The sequence below is a fragment of the Fusarium venenatum genome (genome assembly GCF_020744135.1).
Source record: "Fusarium venenatum strain MPI-CAGE-CH-0201 chromosome Unknown EDB82scaffold_4, whole genome shotgun sequence".
Lineage (NCBI taxonomy): Eukaryota > Fungi > Ascomycota > Sordariomycetes > Hypocreales > Nectriaceae > Fusarium > Fusarium venenatum.
In genome coordinates this window covers 2250255-2269988 of record NW_027072132.1, presented here as the reverse complement: position 1 = coordinate 2269988, position 19734 = coordinate 2250255, and the positions used below count along the sequence as shown (strand labels likewise).

At 49.9% G+C, this 19734-nt stretch overlaps 4 protein-coding genes across 4 annotated transcripts; 2 read left to right on the top strand and 2 right to left on the bottom strand.

Annotated features, from left to right (window-relative positions):
* Nucleotides 1-1114: 1114 nt before the first annotated feature.
* Nucleotides 1115-2872, bottom strand: EDB82DRAFT_513063 (uncharacterized protein). The gene is made up of 3 exons (XM_025737606.2): nt 2555-2872; nt 1881-2494; nt 1115-1828 (listed from the first exon to the last, which is right to left on the bottom strand). Exons 1-3 carry the CDS (start codon nt 2604-2606, stop codon nt 1556-1558), a joined length of 939 nt encoding a protein of 312 aa, XP_025592450.1. The 5' UTR covers nt 2607-2872; the 3' UTR covers nt 1115-1555.
* Nucleotides 2873-3119: 247 nt separating this feature from the next.
* On the top strand, nt 3120-5880 carry EDB82DRAFT_303626 (uncharacterized protein). The gene is made up of 2 exons (XM_025737605.2): nt 3120-3870; nt 3925-5880. The coding sequence occupies exons 1-2, from the start codon at nt 3352-3354 to the stop codon at nt 5488-5490; spliced, it is 2085 nt and encodes a 694-aa protein (XP_025592449.2). The 5' UTR covers nt 3120-3351; the 3' UTR covers nt 5491-5880.
* A 1988-nt stretch (nt 5881-7868) lies between these two features.
* On the top strand, nt 7869-13081 carry EDB82DRAFT_303592 (uncharacterized protein). Its single transcript, XM_025737604.2, has 5 exons — nt 7869-8505; nt 8563-8663; nt 8716-9685; nt 9743-11034; nt 11084-13081. Exons 1-5 carry the CDS (start codon nt 8223-8225, stop codon nt 12800-12802), a joined length of 4365 nt encoding a protein of 1454 aa, XP_025592448.2. The 5' UTR covers nt 7869-8222; the 3' UTR covers nt 12803-13081.
* Nucleotides 13082-14148: 1067 nt separating this feature from the next.
* EDB82DRAFT_479908 (uncharacterized protein) lies at nt 14149-18806 on the bottom strand (the record flags this gene model as incomplete). The annotated part of the gene is made up of 3 exons (XM_025737603.1): nt 14149-14260; nt 14320-18176; nt 18234-18806. 3 exons carry the CDS (start codon nt 18804-18806, stop codon nt 14149-14151), a joined length of 4542 nt encoding a protein of 1513 aa, XP_025592447.1.
* Between the last annotated feature and the right edge of the window lie 928 nt (nt 18807-19734).

Sequence of the window (19734 nt, the reverse complement as noted above, 5' to 3'; positions counted from 1 at the left end):
GCAACAGAGCGGCATCCCAGCCGCTATTCAACGAGTCGCAAGCCATCTTGATCCCAGTCAACCAATTCGTCTACAGCCCAGTCCAGCGTATTACCCGCCTACTGGGGAAAGCATGACGGGTGGCAACGTCGATAACCGAATGGCAGCAAATCGAAGAGGGAGCCGCGTACAGCAAGGGGGTCGGGGCAACAGAGACTTCATTCGCAACCTGGAAGAGCGTACTCTAGAAGAAGGTTTTATGGGAAACCAGAACACGTGGCATTGAAGTGGTGTAGCTTGACGAGGGGCCAGATGCCTGTACCAACTTATGATGAAGGCGCCTTCACTTGATGAACAACGAACCGCCACCGACATTTGTCCCTGGCGGCAGCAGAACAGACCAATGCTCATGGTTGGTGGTTAAAGAAAGGCTGAATGATGGTTCTAATATAATAGGGACCCGTTCGTCCTTTTAATCCGCAAGCGCCACGAAACAGGGCGACACGTATCTCGGCGAGTCTATTCAGGCGATGCTGGCCGAATATGTTGGAGCAACCGAAGAGGGGGGCTGGAAGAAACTCAGCGCCAAGGGCGTATTCAATGGATTGGAAGTCGGGATTCTGAGAAGTCCAGTTGCAATTTCGAGGCGAATAGGATCGTATCAGTCAGTTCCATGATGGAGTCTGTGAGATTTTTCACGACTTCCTTCGTCTGACATGGCGGAGCTGCCTCGGGAACGGTCGCAGGATTCAACGGGGTTACTTTTTGGCGGCGGCTTCTTTTTTTAGTCTTTTCGTTCTTGTTCTTTTGTTGGTATAGTATCAAGGGGCGGGATGGCCAGTCAGGAATTTGACATGGTGCAGAGTTCTAAAATCCAGCGGGTGACAACGAAGCCTGCCTGAGTGCTATGTAGCCTGGCTGTAGATATTGTTATTCTGGTATTAAGTTTTGGTGTACGAGGACGAAACGCGCTTGGCATATCATGGGGTAGGAACTCTTGGTTTTCGACTCCCAATGTGTAGTTGTATTGGTGTAATCTGTTTTTTGTTTGATTAGGGAGATGGAGGCTTCACAGGGTTAATCTGGGAGGTTGAATGGAGGTATAAAATATCACGAATAGTCCCTTACGGAAACGACTTGTTTCTTAGTTGATTCCAACGTTTTGTGTTTATCCCATGGTCGGTGCATCATATCGTAAAATACTGCCAGAAGCTTGTGCTGGTAGGCACTATCGCATAACAGACCAACTATTAACTCCAAACTCCAAGCCCAAAGAAAGATAGATTCAAAACCAGACTTGCGGCCCTGTCAAAAAACTCGGTTGCTAAGAGCAAAAGAGATGAAATTAGCAAGCTGAGTGATGCCATTTGTACCCGATACTAGGTGCTTTGTTCTTTGCACCCTAATAAATCTAGGGGAAGAAAACATGAGACCCAGTTTGATGGCAGATCAGTGGGACTTGATGTGAGCTGGTCCCGCAGATTGCTTTCTCCTTGAGGGAGGTCTGGTGGAACATAAGTTCTCTGCAACCCTCGAAGCTGCCTTTGGAAGCATGAGTCGATAAAAAGAGACGGATTTATCGTCCACCGCGACCCCTTGGGCCACCACGACCTCTTCGGCTGCCACCAACAAGGTTATCACTATACAGCTGGTTTTTCCTTGATGAATCGTTTGTGGCAGTCTGCATCAAGTCAGGAAAACCCATTGAGCCGTCAACGACGTTGTCCTTGGTGGGCCTGCTTGCGCGATTGCCGCGAGGGCCGCTAGGGGCATCCCTGGGAGGGTTGGGAGATGAGATGTTTGCTGGAGCGCCGAGCTTAGGGTACACTTTGATGATTCTACCATCAGCCTGTGGATGAGGTTAGTGTGTGTTAGGGGCAATTCGACGTTTTCAAACTGACAGTCTTATCATTGAATGTTTCAATGACTCGTTCGCCACCTTCGCGAGAGGCAAATGCCATCTCGAAGATGAGGATAGGCTTCGATTTGACTATGCGACAGCTAACAATCTCGCCTCCGATGGGGGTCATCGCGCTCTCGATATCGGCGGGGGTGGTGCCAGGAGCGAAGTTTTGTGCCATGACGGTGAATGGCCCAGCAAGACCCCGGATGCTCATTCCCATGGAACTGTAGTTGGCGTTGTTCCCCTTCGGTTTCACTATGTTGACTTGCTGGGGCGCATCGCCCGAAGTGTCCATGCGATCAATAGCGGCGGATAGTCGAGCCGTTCGACGGTTGTTGGCTCGCTTGTTGGGACCATTGGGGGCAGAGATGCGAGCGCTCAGGTCGCCCGAGATCGAGTGATGTAGGTCATGAGTCCATTCGCCGTTCACGTTGCCGGGAGCAGTTGAGCGGGCGCCGATGCCCGAGGCGCGCTGCACCTTTCTGACGCCGACGCGACTTGCGAGCGAGGGACTGGAAGTGGACTTGACACCAAGCTTGGATGGCGCGCTCTGGCGGCGGTTCTTGGAGAAGATGCGATTGGCAAGATCCTCGTTCTTCTTTCGCTCGCGCCCTTTAGAATACCAATGTCAGAAAGGGGAGATGTTCTTGGGGCTGGATATTCTGCGCTTACCCTCGTTGATGATCTTTTCGAAATCTGTCGCAACCTTTTTAGTTTTAGCCATGGCTGGAGAGCTCGTGAACAGAAGCAGAGTTTAAAAAAAATAAAAAAAACCCGGAGAAAGGTTGGGAACTGTGAGTAGTAATGATTTTGAAGAGAAGAGAATGCTTGACGGGTCGTGGAAATATAGATAAGTAAATCTAAGTTTGTTGGTATTTCGCTTGTTTTGTCTTTGTCAAGAAACGTTGTAGGGGGGTAACAAAGGTATGAGCCTTCGAACCACAGTGCTTCGGGCTACAAAAAAACGCAACGAAAGAATGTAGTTTAAAATGGACCAAGCTGACTCACTAATTTCGTCTCTGGTGCTCTTACATAGACATTGACTGGACTGCGATCACGAAGCGCGTCTCCAATTGGACTCAAAGTAGATTAGCGGGATGCAGGGGGCCTGTAGACCCCTTGTAGGATTGTAAGCATGTCCAAGGGGCATGTCGTTGTGCGCGGTAATTTAAGCGCGGCAGCTCTGGAGGTACATAGATACAATGGCCCGGTCTTAATAGAATATCCCTTGGGTTGCAAAAAACATAACTCCATTAGACATAATAATATGGTTGTCTTGAGTCCATCTTAGACCCGCGCTAAGCCTGTTTATTTTCGGCACCAAGTCATGAGTCTCGAGTTTTTTTGCTACCCCAAGACCCCTCGACAGATAAGATAAGATACTTTTTTTCGTGCTCGGCATTGCGACTCAATTGTCTCTTTGTGACAGCGGTTCTCTTTTCTCTCGATTTGCGACCGCCTGTTCACTCATGATGGCCGACAAGTTGATATATGGTGGCGTATACCTGCGCAGAGCTCTACAGCTTGTGCCACGCCGGAGACTGGCTACCAGGCCTATTCTCCAGTCTCAATATCGTTCCTTTCACAAAGCACAGCACATGTTTGATTCAACGACAGCCAAACCAGCGAAAACAACACCGACTGCGGAAGCGATAACCGCCGCTATAACAAAGGCATACGCGCCGAAAAACAGCAACAGAGACACTCCAAGAAGTCTTGAAGATGGTGTCGAGAACTCGGTCTCGGCGGAAAAGGAAACGCTCAGAGTGGAACGGGTCGCTAAGCAGGAGCTGAAATATCTCGCTGATGATCCATGGAAATTCTCACAATATGTCAAGCAAGCGCTAGAGAAAGGCAAATTTGAAGAAGCCTACTGTGTTGTGAAGATGGGCAGTAGAACATTGTCACTGGTTGTACCGTGGACCATGTTGATGGATTACATGTTGCAACAACAGCAATTAACCAAAGCAATCAGAATATTCAACGACGTACGTATACCACTCGAATGTTGAACTCCAAACAAAACTCTAACATTGTAACAGATGAAGAAGCGCGCGCAGTTTCCCAACGCCCAGACATACACTACTCTGTTTCGCGGTCTCGCCAGATCCCAACATCCCAAACTTGCTGTCGCCGAGGCTGTAAAGCAATACAACAACCTTCTCAAGGACAGCCGTTTGGAACCAAACACAACTCATTTAAATGCAGTACTAAACGTTTGCAACCGAGCGGGCGATTTGGACTCGATGTTCTCCATTGTCGACACAATAAACGATACCACACGAGCCGCGACTGCTTACACCTATGCGACTATTATCAGTGCTTTGCGATGGAATGCCAACAGCGACATCAAAGATCTAACAGATGACCAAAAGCGGTTCAACATCAGAAACTCTGTTGAACGCGCCAAAGTAATCTGGGGGGAGGCCATGAGTAAATGGCGGCAAGGACGTCTGGTCATCGATGAAGAATTTGTCTGCACGATGTGCCGTTTAATGATATTGTCATCTGAAATAGATGACAAAAAGGAGATTCTTGATATTGTCGAGCAGACTATGAACGTGCCTAACTTGTCTAAAGTCCAAGAACGTTCCGCTGTCGATGCCCGCAAAACCGACCCTAAGACAGGCGCAGTTGCCAAGAAGGACGGCAACGGTGTCTATGCCAGTCCTGGTAATAATACTTTGTCACTATTGTTAAATGTTGTGCACCAAACGAAACAGAGCAGTATCGGCATCAAGTATTGGAACTTCTTGGTCCGCGAGCACAACATAGAGCCCGATAGGGATTGTTGGATGCGTCTGTTTAGCATACTCAAGCAAGCCAGGGCTAGTGCACATGCTACTGAGATTCTGTCGATTGTTCCCGAGGACACCATTGACCCGCGTATCTACCGCATGGCCATGGAAACATGTATTCGCGACAACATCAACCAGAATGTTATCAAGAATGCTGACCGCGCTCTCGACAACATGATGGAACGCACCGAGACCCCCGATCCGCAAACTATGCGTCTCTACCTTACCGCCGTTCAGAATACTCACTATCACCTACGAGCTCGTGCCAATGATGGTGATGTGGCTGGTGCAAAGCGCGCATACGGTATACAGGTTACTAAAGCTCTCGATCGTTTGTGGGTGCCATACCGCAAACTCCATGACCACTTCTTCCGTGATGCCAAAGCCAAAACGGACCTAGATGAAGGAATTCTGTACAACCAGCAACGCGAGGTCATTGCCCTTGCTCGTATCATGTATGGGTCTTTCAACAAGGTCATCCAGCAAGAGATGCTTCCTGAGGAAGACCTTCAAAGGATTCGTCCCATTGGTGGCCGCATCAACCGCGAGATCCAAACCTTCTTTGCCAAGCGCCAAGAAAAGGAACCCAACCTGCGAAAGACAAAGGGTCGCGGCGCAGCTGAAGAGGAGATGTCTGAGTACTACACTGTTATGGAAATAGAATCTTTCTGGGACACGACGCAAGCGGGCAGGCCCCAAAGGGACAGGAGATATGAGGATAGGCGAAGTAGAGGATATGATAACGAACGCAGACGCCAAAACGAAGGCAGGCGTGGTATCGACTCCAATCGTCCGAATTTGGCTGGATAGAGTGCCTCTGACTTCACATCTGGTGAAAGATCTTGAGCCGGAGAGGGCTACAGGTTATTGTAACATGAATCTGGATATGGACGCTCAAGGAGATACGAAGGCCTGGCCCTAAGCTTGGTGGCGGAAAGTCATGGGTCGGGTTTCGGGACTCTTCAAAAAGGGGCACTTAGCGAAGAAAACGAATGTAAGATACAATTGACGTATGTACAATATTTACAAAAATACTGATAGAGGACATGACATATCATGTGGCGTTTTTGTTGGGCAATGGCATGCGAATATACCCTTACTACACGTGCATTAAATCTTTGGTTGATAGACCCTTTAGGTAGTTGGCATTTGGAGACCTTGTGATACAATTCACCTGCTCATTCAACCGACTAGCCTATCTCTTGTGATACCACGCAATTAAAGAAGTCGATAGCATGCACATTATCACGCACAATGCAGCTTGTTAATCGTTCTGTCTTTGATTTGATCACACCGATATTGCCTATACTGCAAACCCTATGTCATAATCAACGCCGATAAGGTATTGGATGAACCAGTCTACACAATGAAGAAACGGCCATGCATTTCCTAGAAACCCATTCCAACAACCCCAGGGTGGTGATTTCTAACATAGGCTCAAACTAATACCGGAGAATGTGACGTTGCTCTCCTGACTCGAAAATCGGGTTGAGAGCCGATTTTGAATAACTGGCTTTGGTGAAGATTGAAAGGCGGCCGGGTGCAGAGAATGAACGTTTTGTTCGGACAAGGGCGGCTTTTCGAGAACATTTGGGGGTAGTTGAAGAGTTGTGATCGAGGTAGAACGTGAATGTGAGTCCTGTTCTAAATCGTGCTTGAGATCGGACCTGGTGATCACGGATCTTCCAGGAGCCCATTGGAACTCCTTTTTCGGTAAGCCGAGCCAACGTGCTTTGAAATCAGGTTCCAAGTGTGGGAGGTTGTTGTCCTTTGAATGTGCAGCCACGTCATGAGACGACAGAGGCTTACTTTTGATCCTTTTCTTCCGCTCAAGAGGTCGAAGTGTAGCGACCGGTAAAGCTCTGGGCTGTGGTGTATAGATTCTCGGTCGATTAGGTAGTTCATCATGAACAGTTATCTTTGACGAGCGCCGCTGCGACTTCTACTCAACAACGAAGTCGTCAGATGCCTTGTTTATACAGGCTCGCAAGGTCGATGATCTTTCCAGACTACACCCAGACAAGTCAGGTAAAGGGGCGAGTTGTGGCGGATCTTTCTCAACGATGTGAGCTGAAATTTCTGGATGTAACTCATGTTCGTAGTCATCTCGAGTTATCTGGGATGACTTCCAGTCATTGGCGGGAGAACATGACACGGCTGTCATAGATTTGCCCGAAGAGCTCCTGTCGCCATTCCATCTTTCGCGAGCATGACGGAATGCATCGCTGAGATCCGCGCGGGAAGTATTCAAGGTTTCTGCTAAAAGAAGAAGGGCGGTAAGCTACAGAACACATGTATAGGCCCAGTGGGTTTTCTAACCTGTATATAAAATGTCTGGAACGAGTGAACGTCTGCAACCAGACAATCCTTCCCGCCTTGCCAAAGTAGATGTTGAGGTAGTGGTCTTTCGCCGTTTCGGTTTCAGCCACCGGGCAATATGTGAAGAGGATGAATTTTGAGAAGGGGATCTCTCGTGACTAGAATTCAGAGGCTTGGTATAAATGCTGTCGTTGCCGCCTGGCTCCTCGGGCCCGTCAATACGGGCTCTGCGACGATTGAGCGACAGTCTCTAGCTGCTGAAGTTCATGCGAGACTTTGGAAATTCTGAGGAACTCGGCTCGACGTCTTTCCTGGATTTCGCCCGCCAGGCACTGAAAATGCTACTGGGCATGATTGAGTGTAACTATGGCAGCGGATATTGATGATTTGGATAATGTGGATTCCAATAGATCGACCGTCATGTACATCGGTTGATATTGTTAAATGGAGGAATACTTCAGATGGTAGGTAGGGGTGCCACCTATATAGTAGGTGCCTCGGGGTTTTGCATGTCTCTAATGGGCAAGGTAGAGTCTCCGTCTAGTTATAGAAGGAACTACCTACAGCTTAACTGGCCAATCGCTACCGGCTCGTAAATAACTTGGATACCAAAAGGAAGGTACTCAAGCAGGTGGATGTTTCAACCTGAGCAACACATTTCTACAGAGATTCAAGAGCATCGAACACAGTATCTACCTAGCGTGTGATTTTAAGTGAGTCTCTTCGACAATCATCTTCACTAACCTGAAGTAGAGTTTAAGCAACTAGATAGATATATATGCCAGTTTCCCTTTAGACACTCCTATAATAATCATGACACTAACATTAACAAAGTCGCGTAAAGTGGTTGTTTTATGCATGCTTTTATGCACAGACGTCTCTAGCGCGGGGTACTTGAGCACTTAGTAGATCAGCGCCTAAATTTTCAGAACCACCCTATTGGCTACTCTCGCGACAGAGCACTTTATAGATGGCCCCACCGTTGACGGGGAAATCGCGAAAGTGAACGCGCTTTCGACGCGTCTGCCCTGACCACTTTTCTAAATGAGCAGTACTCGTTACCAGGGGACCAAGTCCCTCCACCACTTCCAGTTTCCATATTGACAACTCCCTACAACGAAACGACAAACAAGGCGCCACAATATATCATCATCAGATTCAATTCTCTACCCTCATTTTGTTCTCTTGCTGATATGCCATCGGTCTAAACTCTCATTCTCGTCATGTCTCATAGGGCTCGGCTCGCTGAGCTCAAGGCCCTTCGGGCTTCTGGCAAGAAGGCTTTCGATAATTACCAAGTCGCTGACGTTGATAATCTATACGACGAAGTTGATGAGGATGGATATAAGAAGGTTGTTCGAGAAAGATTGAACCAGGATGACTTTGTTGTCGATGACAATGGCGAAGGTTATGCAGATGACGGCCGCGAAGACTGGGATCGAGTGCAGGCCTACGATTCCGATAGTGAAGAAGAGGCCGGTGTTCGTGGACGACCTAGCAAAGCCGGTTAGTCCGCCAAAATATTAAACCTATCTCGTCTCCCTTTACTTACAAATGATGCAGCAAAAAAGAGTCGTCAAGAAGAGAAGAGCAAGCGTGATGCCAACGATAGGGATATCAGCGAGTACTTCAAAGGCGCCAACAAGACGCAGCCGAAGCCGAAGGTACGAGACCTTCTCTCCGATAACTCAAAACGACCGACTAAATTAAAATTAGGCTGTAAAAACAAAGGCCGATGACGATTTCTTGTCCGATCTACTTGGAGAGGTCGATAGCAACATTCCAGAACCTGCCCACCGTATCTCAAAAATCGAAAGATCTGGTGGTGGCCGCCGTAAAGCCCGGGCTCTGTCGCCCGCGCCCGAACCCATTTCCAAGAAGAAGAAGATCCTCGATACCCGAATGTCATCCCCTCCCCCTCCAGCCCGCGACGACGAAGACAACTTCTTCCCTCCTGCCGACGATGATCTATTGGAAACCGCAGATGTCCCCATGAGTGACCCAGCACCTTCTTCGCCGGCTGCCAAGGTTGCGCAGAGGAAAGCTCAGATCAAACAAGAACCAAAAGACGACGATGACGAGGACATGATGGAGGTTGCCCACGCTGGTGCTATCGCTACAACTAGTGTCAATTTGACCAGTTCAAGGCCGATCAAGAAGATCCTCAAGGCAGAAACGGACCCGACCCCCGCCAGTTCTTCTCCTGTCAAGCCAAACGTTGCCTCAGTAAATCCTACCTCGTGGAATGCTTTAACAGAGAGGCTCAATGTTGTCTCAAGCTCGCCAGCGGAAGCCAAGAGCATTGGAAAAATTGACCACAAAGATGCCACCGAGGAGGACGGCAGTCTTAACTTCTTCTGGACCGATTACACAGAGCTCAATGGTAGCCTTTGCCTCTTTGGTAAAGTACTTAACAAGAAAACAAAGTCGTACGTCAGCTGTTTTGTCAAAGTGGACAATGTTTTGAGAAAACTATATTTCCTGCCGCGCGACCATCGCATGCAAGATGGCGAGGAAACGGGCGAGGAAGTGGAGATGATGCAAGTGTACGACGAAATTGACACTATGATGACCAAGATGAACGTCGGCATGTACAAGATCAAGGCTTGCACAAGAAAGTATGCCTTTGAACTTCGCGATGTTCCCAAAGAAGCTCAGTATATGAAACTTCTCTACCCTTACAACAGTAAGTCACAAAATCCTCTTTTACAGGTCAGTTTCAACCAGCTAACCCCCATTCTAGAGCCAGAGGTCGACCCTAACCGACCCGGTGAGACCTATTCCCACGTCTTTGGGAGCAACACCTCCCTGTTTGAGCAATTCGTTCTCTGGAAGAACATTATGGGTCCATGTTGGCTCAAGATCGAAGACGCTGATTTTGACAAGCTGAAGAACGCTTCGCACTGCAAGCTTGAAGTTGTGGCTGATCACCCAAATATGGTCTCTGTCCTGAGCGAATCCGACAACCTTGATGCTCCTCCTTTGACTCTTATGAGCGTCGCACTTAGAACTGCCTTTAACGAGAAGGCCAACAAACAAGAGATTCTGTCTATCAGTGCAAGAATCTACGAAAAGGTGTCCCTCGCTGACACTACACCTGCTGAGAAGCTGCCATGCCGGACTTTCACTGTAATCCGTCCACATGGCCAGTCTTTCCCTATGGGCTTTGATCAGCTTGCGAAGAAGAGAAACCGTGGTTTGATTGTCTTGAAAAAGCAAGAGGCTGATATTCTTGCGTTCTTCCTGGCCCAGGTTGATGTTGCTGACCCGGATGTCATCCTTGGTCACCAATTGGAAGGCGTGGACTACAGTGTGCTTCTAAATCGTTTGCACGAAAAGAAGATTCCCGGGTGGTCTCGATTGGGCAGACTCCGCCGTACACAGTGGCCAGCATCAATTGGCAAGACAGGCGGCAATGTCTTTGCTGAACGTCAGATCCTTTCGGGTCGTCTCATGTGTGATCTGGCCAACGATGCTGGAAAGTCGGTCATGCTCAAGTGTCAGTCTTGGAGCTTAACGGAAATGTGTAGCCTGTATCTGTCAGGCGATAACCGTCGCCGTGAATTCGATAATGAGGATGCTCTGAAAACCTGGGCCAAAGAAAAACAGGGTCTTCTCGACTACATCACCCACATGGAGGCCGATACGCACTACATCGCAGCTTTGGCTCTGGGTGTTCAGATGTTGCCACTGACCAAAGTTTTAACCAACCTTGCAGGAAACTCATGGGCACGAACCTTGACGGGAACTCGTGCAGAACGAAACGAGTACATTTTGCTCCATGAATTTTACCGCAACAAGTACATATGTCCCGACAAGCAGACATTCCGCAACCGACAGCGTGCTGAAGAAGCACAACGTGAAGGGGAAGCTGCCGACGGAAAAAAGAAGGACAAGTATAAGGGTGGTCTGGTTTTCGAGCCTGAAAAGGGTCTGTACGACAAGTTTGTACTTGTCATGGACTTCAACTCTCTGTATCCTTCCATTATCCAAGAGTTTAATATCTGTTTCACAACAGTAGATAGGCCAGATACAGTGAGTATTTCTAATCCGCTTTCAGAGCCACAGCTAACCATTCCTGCAGAAAGAAGGAGACGACGAAGTCCCTGAGGTTCCTACCAACCAAGACCAGGGCATTCTCCCTAGGCTTATTGCCACTCTTGTTAGCCGTCGTCGCCAAGTCAAGAGTCTCATGAAGGATAAGAAGGCCACTCCAGAGGAGTTGGCTACATGGGACATCAAGCAGCTTGCCCTAAAGCTGACTGCCAACTCTATGTACGGATGCTTGGGATATACCAAGTCACGCTTCTACGCTCGACCTTTAGCTGTCTTGACCACTTTCAAGGGTCGCGAGATTCTTCGCAGCACAAAAGAGCTTGCCGAGAGCAATTCTCTGCAAGTTATTTACGGTGACACTGATTCCGTCATGATCAATGCCAACGTGGACAACGTTGCCGATGCGTTCAAGGTCGGTAATGACTTCAAGAAAGCAGTCAACGAGCAATACAAACTTCTTGAGATCGATATCGACAACGTCTTCCGCCGAATCCTTCTCCAAGCCAAGAAGAAGTATGCTGCCATCAACCTTGTGGAAAAGGATGGCAAGTTCATTGAGAAGATGGAAATCAAAGGTCTCGATATGAAGCGCCGAGAGTATTGTGCTCTATCTAAGGAGATTTCTCAAACCCTCCTAAACGAGATCCTCTCTGGTGACGATACCGAGGTCTCCATTGCCCGAATTCACGAGTATTTGAACGAAATTGCTGGCAAGATGCGCGAGCAGAGTATTCCCGTACAGAAATACACCATCTACACGCAACTTGGAAAGGCACCCCAAGACTACCCCGAAGCCAATTCCATGCCTCAGGTTCAAGTCGCTCTTCGCGAGATGGCCAAAGGCAAAACAGTTCGCAAAGGAGATGTCATAGCGTACGTGATTACAGGCGACAGCAACAGCTCCGAGCCTGCCCCTAAACGAGCGTACACTCCTGGCGACCTCAAGGCAGATCCTTCCCTGTTGCCTGATGTCGAATGGTATATTGGCAAGCAGATCTTCCCACCTGTCGAGCGTCTTTGCGCCAACATTGTCGGTACATCAACTTCACAACTGGCGGAGCAGCTTGGTCTGGATATCAAGCGGTACAGCTCATTCCAGACCCAACAAAACAGCTCAAGCAACGATCTTGAAATCCACCCATTGGACTCTCAAATTCCAGACGAAGTTCGTTTCGGTGATTGCGCCCGCCTGTCCTTGCGTTGTCGGAAGTGCAAAGCCTCATCCATTTTTGAAAGCCTCACTGTAACCCCTGAGAGAGTATCACAGTCAGGTGTCCTCTGCAGCTCCTGCGGTGCCCTCATCTCAACACTTTCGGTTGTTGCCCAAGTGGAGCACGCCATCCGCACCCAAACAAGTCGGTATTATGAGGGTTGGCTTATCTGTGATGATACTCAGTGCGGCAACCGTACTCGCCAAATGAGCGTCTACGGCTCTCGTTGCCTCGGACCTAAGGGATTCGCACGAGACTGTCTTGGTCGAATGCGGTACGAGTATACGGAGAAGGCAATCTACACCCAGCTACTCTACTTTGCCAGTCTCTGGGATGTAGACAAGGCCAAGACCAAAGCTGCAGTTACAGAAATGTCCAGGCCAGACCGCGAAAACATCCTTGCGCTAGCCGAACACAACCGCGTGCGTTTCGGAAATATCAAGGGTGTTGTTGACAAGTATCTTGACAAGTGCGGTCGTCAATGGGTAGCTATGGATACCCTTTTCACCAAGTTGGGCTTCAAGCCACTGGCATGAGTGATGGAAAATATGGATGGATGTGTTTGAGTAGGTTTACTGAGAAATGGGCAATGGATTATTGGATAAGCGGCGTCACGAGCGTGTCATGTTTTATGAGCAGGGTTTGTATAGAGATCGTTAGGTTTCGCGGAGGACCGAGAGAGGCAGAAGAGGAACTATAATGGAGTTTGGGGAGTTTCAAGATGAACAAAGCATTACTCTATTTTTCACAATTACCTTTCACATATTTAAAATAAATTAAGTAGTAATAGTAACTGCCTCTTGAGAAGAAGATTCGATTCGCATGTTATATTGCCGTCATACCAGACACAAATGGATACCAACCTATATAAATCACCACTAATGCAATCTGACTTCACGTTCGTTATAGCGACGGCAAAATTTGAACATAAATGTAAATTTTCATGCTAGTGTTCCATGCTCCTTCGATTCCAGATGATAAACAGAAAAAGCATCATAAAGACCCTTCATCAAAGCTCGACCAGGCCCTTATATACACTGGAGACCAAGTGACAGATACGTTAACTAACGGCTCTGCCCTCCTTCTTGATACCAGATGCACATGCCTATAAGGGGAGGTAAATACGTCCCATGTCATCATCATCATTCATGGTCTTGTTTGTAAACCTCTCCCGCCTTATCGTGACCTGAATCCTTCGGCAACATCTAGAGCCAGTGAATGGGCATAAGCACGGCCAGAAGCTGTCCCGCATGTAGGAACGAGAATATGCAGAACGCGCTGATGATTCATCAGCGTCCCGCTCATTCCATTTCGTTTGTGCCCTGGCATTACGTTCCTCATTCGTCTCGTGGATTCCGAAATGAAATCAATCGCATATTCCCTGAACACCACCTTCACCCTCCCTCCCACCCTCCCTGAGTCGTATGTATATGATGGTGCGGTGTCATGGTACCACTTCTCGCCATCAATAAACCACGTCGCCTTCTTCGAAAAGCACACTGGAAATGGAATAAAACAACCAGCGACATACTGGCAAGTGACAGCCGTAAATTCACCTTGAGCCGAAAATCCTCCACAACATTAAAGAACTGAAACATACTCGAAGCATGCTCAGGAACGGGCTGAGGTAAAGGAGCAGGCGATGACATCAATGTAAGAAATCCCCTGGTCCGAAATTTTTGAGGGTCGCCTCTCACTGTGAGGAGCATCATGTCCGTCCGTCTATGGGCAAAGGTATCATGAGTTCTGTAAAAAGGAAAAAGAAACTGTGCTCAACTTTTGGGACACGTCTGATGGAAAAAGCCTGTAAATGCAAAATAAAAAAACACAGCCCCGCCCCGTCTATTCTGCCGAAATGCAAGACACCGAAGGAAGGATACTTTTATTCGCTCTCTTTCTTATCGCTGTCTGCAGGGACAGCCTTCGAGATCGCAGGTGAGGCAGAAGTAGAGGGAGGCGAAGCCGGATGGTCGTTCTCCATGTTAGCAAGAAGACTGGGAAACTGTTAGCTGATGTCCTTTGTTTAGTTATGCTTCAGTGGGAGCAAACATACCTGAATGCATTAGAGTGAGAGGTGTTCTCTCGTGTGGGAGGGGTGCCAGTTCGTGAAGAAGTGGCAGAATCCTCACCACGAGGGCCAAGGAAACCAGGCCCCATGCGCCTTCCACTGTTACTGCGAGATGATAGCATGGAAGCGGGACCAAGGGAGATGTTGCCGCTTGCTGTTCGGTTGGCAGAGCCTTTGAGGCGGCGGAGGTCGTCCATGCCAACCTGGTTGCTGGCAGCCTGCTGTTGGTAACCACCAGAAAAGTTGCGAGCATCACCACGTCCGACAGGAGGGCGACCACCGCCACCTCGCGTGTTGGTGCGGGCTGCTTCCTGGGCCTTGGCAGCTTGTGCGGCTTCGGCCTCGGCACGAACCTCCTCGAGGGTCTTAGGTCCCTTGTTGTTTTCCTTGGAAACCCATTTGGCCCGGCGAAGATCGATAACATCCAGGAGCATGAACTTGAGTCGGCTAGGCAGCTCAGGAATATCCATCATGCTCTGGATGCGCTGGAAGTAAGCATCCATCATGGGACGACCCTTTTCGGTCTGGTCAAGGTTGCCTCCGATGGTGCGAAGCAGCTTGCTGAGTGACTCAACTTCAGCTTCGTCAGGCATTCCCTTATAGTCGACGAGCTTATGCACACATTCGTGCATGATACGCTCAGTAAGCATGCCGAGCTTATAAAGCTCACCAATAAACTGGACAAGACCAAGACCACGGCGTTTGGCAGCAGCAGCCGTATAGTATTCGTCGGAGAGCAGAGCAGCCTCACCAGTCTTCTTGCCATCGTCTTCCTCGGAAGGCTTCTCGGGCAGGTTGACAGTCCAGCCGCGCTCAAACTCCTCCTGACATCTGTTGAGGAGGTACTTTCGGAACAAGTTGCCACCACTGACTACCTGACCGTTCTTGTCCTTGATACGCTCATCGCGAACCTCGGGGCTCATAGTCTCGAGCATACGCTTGCAGAACTTGGCATACATCGAGGCCCAGTGAGCCTCGTCAGTGGCCTTCTCAAAGGTAAGCTGGATGACCTGTCGGAGTGTACGGCCATCCGCCTCCTCCTTGGACTGAGAAGCAATGAGTAGGATCTGGTCGGCAATTCTGTCGAACTTCTCGGGTGTCATTTTATTCAGAGCAGCCTTGACCTTTCGTTGGACCATATCAGGTTCCATATGGCCACCAGGGGCAGCGGCTGCGCTGGGAGGTTTACCTATACTTGTAGGCTTCCAACCGGTAGCAGATTGTACAATAGGCTTAAGGTCCATGCCGGCGGTCAAAGGCATGGTCTTGAGAGCCTGTGCCTCCTTGGCTGCTTCGCCACGGTTGTTGCTACCACGGCCACGGCGAGAGCCCCGTGGGGAGTTCGGCACTTGAGAGCCAGCTCGCGAACCACCTGAAGGGAAGCCACCAGTATTGGAGCGGCCCAGAGAACCCATGGGACCACCAGGTCGCTGGTTGGACATGGCAAAGCGGGACATCGAAGTGCTGCCAGGAGGGAGAGTGCTGCCAGAAGGTGCATTAAAGTTACCCATGCCAGGGAATCCACCCATGGGGCCGGGAGTGTTTGCACCGCGAGAGCCACGGCCAGAGCCACCAGGGGTGTTAGTCCTGGAACGCTCATCGCCGATAAGGGACTTGACCTGCTGGTGGAACTCGAGAGATGGCTGTTCGGTAAAGACCTTCTGGAATTGCAACAAGAAGTTGGAATCGTACTTGAAACTCTTGCCCTTGCTTTGGACAGCGGCGTTGATAGAGGGGTTGGGCGACTTGATACCTTCAGGGTAGATATCTTGCTCAATGACCTTCAAGAAGCGGGCTGACTTGAGAGACTGGAGAGCAGCGCTGGGCTGTGCAGGCTCTACCGGCTTAGTGTTGAGAGGGCTCAAGTTGAGAGCAGCAGGCTTCGCACCGCGCTTCTCAGGTTTAGAACCAGCAGCATCTGTAGGTTTATCACCTCCAATCTTCATGCTAGCAAGCTTGTCGGTAACAGACTCGACCTTGGCAGGTTCGGCCCCCTTGCCGCTTCGCTCTCGAGCGAGGAGCTCGGCAATCGAGAGACTAGGTGCACCAGATGATTCACCCTGTTGACGACGCTTCTCTCGCTCCTCTTCGAGCCGTTCCATTTCGCGCTCCTGTTCTCGAAGCTTGCGGTCTGCCTCAGCAGTGTTCTTGGCACGGTCCTTTTCTTCCTGTTCCTTGGCAGCAGCCTTCTCAGCCTCACGCTTCTTGCGATGCTCCTCCTCGGCCTTTTCGCGGCGAGCATCCTCCTCTTCCATCTCACGGATCATGCGCTCCATTTCATCCTCTTCAGGATCGCCGCTCTTTGTAGGCTCTTCCGCCTTCTTGGGTTCTTCCTTCTTGGGTTCTTCCTTCTTAGGCTCCTCCTTCTTAGGCTCCTCAACCTTGACGGGCTCGGGTACCTTGGTCTCAGAGCTAGCCTGGCTTTCCGACTCCACCTTAGCAGCAGGTGCAGACTCAACCTTGCTCTCGGTAGGCTTGACCTCGGACTGCTCAGCAGGCTTGTCTTCGGGCTTCGCTTCGGGCTGCTCTGCGGGCTTGGGCTTTTCCTCTGCCTGAGTGGCTTGCTTGATCTTCTCCTTAAGCTCGTCCTGAATCTGCTTAGCAGTCTTGGGAGCGGCATGGCTTTCAGTGCGGCCATGTGATGGAGTAGCTGTCTTGGGGGGTGGAGTAGCCGAAGATGCAACAACAGGGGGAGTCTTAGATTGTTGGATGCTGGAGGCAGGGGAGGCAGGAGTCTTGAAAGACGATGTGTCAATCACTTCACCAGCAGCATTCTTGATTTGAATGGCGGCGCTCTTCTTAGGCACCTTAAAGCTGTTTGCGGTGGGCTTAAGGGAGGAATTCTGGGGCTGAGGAGTAGAGGAGACGATGAGAGGAGTGTTCTGCTGGCTGGCGCTCGGGGGCCTCTCAGGCTGAGAGGGAGTTCGGGACATGCTGTGGCTGTGTTGTTGAAACGGTGAGGCGAAGTTTTGGTTAAAGTTTGGAGAGTTAGTTTGAGGAGGAGCCATGTACGGCATATTGCCATAGTTGTACTGCATCGCCCCAATCGGACGTCCATAACCATCCACTTGCTGCGGTGCAGGGGGGTAGCCGTAATTCTGATTTTTCAAAGTTAGCAAGGAATCATAAAATTCATCTTTGGGCGACATGTCGGAAGCAGGTGCAATGCTCAAACCAAGAGGTGGAGGAGTGTTTTTGGGCTGGCCCGAAGATGATCGACGAGTGCTGCTGACGTTTTGTTCTCGCTGCGGTTGATCTGGACGTCTACTGAAACGCCGAGATTGGTTGAGCTCATCATCATGCAGATCTCGCGAACAATCTTGCGGACGGGCGATCTGGACCAACTTTTCCAGTTCGCCACGTTTTGGTTTACTCTTTTTATTGTTCTTTGATAGAGGCTTATAAACTTGAGAAGGGGGGTACTGTACTTGTTGATGCTGCTGAGCCATAGGAGGCGGGTAATGGTATTGAGGAGGTGTCGCCATCGCCATGTTGGGTTGCATGTTGGCAGTCCCCATGTTGGGAGTACCTGGCATGGAAGGAACAAGAGCCGGGCTTCGAGCTGGTTGAGGAGAGTTCGGGTAGCGAGGCTGAGGTTGGAAGGCTGCGGGCATGCCACGACCTTGACCGGGACCGTTGCGGTACTGGTTGTTGGGAGGATAGCCCATTTGGGGATTGAAGCTGTTTCCGTGAGGGTTGAAACCACGACCTCGACCACCTTGAGCCTGGAAGTTGCCTCGTCCAGCACCATCGCCTTGTGCAGAATGGCCAGATTCGCGTCGGAAGTGGGCTCCGGATTGTGCGTTAGGGTTGTTAGAAACGGAACCTGGTCTCATGTGGCGCTGTAACAGGTCAGTAATGATTTCAAGCGAGGTTGACGCTTAAGAATGTGGACTTACCTCGCCATCGCTACCAAGACTACCGAATGTCATGGTTCCGCTTGCCTGCTGAAGACCGGAAGGAGGTCGGCCACCGCTGGCAGAGGGTTGGGGAATGGGCGACGGTGAGTGAGCGGGCGAAGGAACTCGGGCGTTGCCTCCACCAGGAATGGGAATAGGTGCAGCACTGGTGGACTGGGGCGTGCTGTTAGCCATTGCGGGAGAGTCGAAACCGAACTGAATGTTTGATTTGGCACCACCGACAGGGCCACCGTTGGCGACAAAGTTGTTAGGGGCGTTCGCAGCCATGGTGACTGAGCTCTTGCGAGAGTGGTCGGATCCGTTGATGTTGGCGCTGCTACGAGGGACAGCGGGGGCGACGGCTGGCTTGCCGTTTACAGGAGACGATGAAGCGTCCTTCGCATTCTGCGATGAAGACGAACCTCCAACCACCGCGGCAGGGTGGGATCCAGTTGCGACTACAGGGGCCTGATTCGATTTCTTAGGCGCACCTGCAGCTGAGGCATACGAAGCCGTAGTCGCGGGAGTATTGTTCGCAGGGGTGGAGTTCTGCTGGTTGGCAGGCGGCGTCATAAGGGGAATTCGGTGCCGCTCGTTCGCGATGCGAGAAAGTGGTGGTGTTTAGATAATTTTTTTTGTGGGCGTCGAGGGAGAAAGCGGAATAGATGGCGCCGGGGCCGGGACTCGTCGAATTGTTCGAAGTTGCAGGCGGGGCAACAAGAGTCGTCAACGAGAGGAGACGCACAAGGTTTCCTCTTTTTATTTTTATTTTTTTCGGGGTGATGGGTGAGAAAAATAATACCTCAATCTCAACAAAGAGATCTCGAGAAAAGACGCAGCGGTATAACCGAAATGCGGCTTGCTCAAGGAGAGGTTGACGACGGAGTTCAAGGAATGAAGTCGTACCAACGATGAAGAATAGGTAGGCAGTCAGTCAGTTGGGAGGCGAGACAAGCTACGATCCTGCGTGGCGACAGAAAAAAAATCGAGGAGAGGGGAGATGGTCTCTGTGATGATGGTATTACACAGGACGGAATCCAATACTGAGTCTGGTTAGAAATAAAGATTTTTCCACCGGACCAGGGAGGTTGAATTGTTGGTGAGGATTTTAGAAGAAGCCAGCAAAAAAATTTGGGCAGCAGTCTATGATAAGGATGGGGGAAGGGGCGAAGGGAAGGGCTTGTTTTAGAAAAAAAAAACAAGATTTTGGGTTTTGACACTGTACGCTCAGAGCGCACACAAGGGGCTATGCTTTGAGGTTAATCACTGTCAGCAGCCCATTAAGTTTGCTGATGTAGTGTTGCCAGGCTGCATATACAGTGTCAGCATCTGCCAAGCAACCGGCAATCCTACACTGTCCTAGAGACATCCCACGCTTCATTATTATTTTTCTTTATCCTCTTATTTTTTTTCTGTATACAAAGTAACCCAGCCCAATCCCTAGTTGGTTGGTTAACTAACCTAAGTAGCCTATCCATTCATTCGCCAACGGAGACCATTC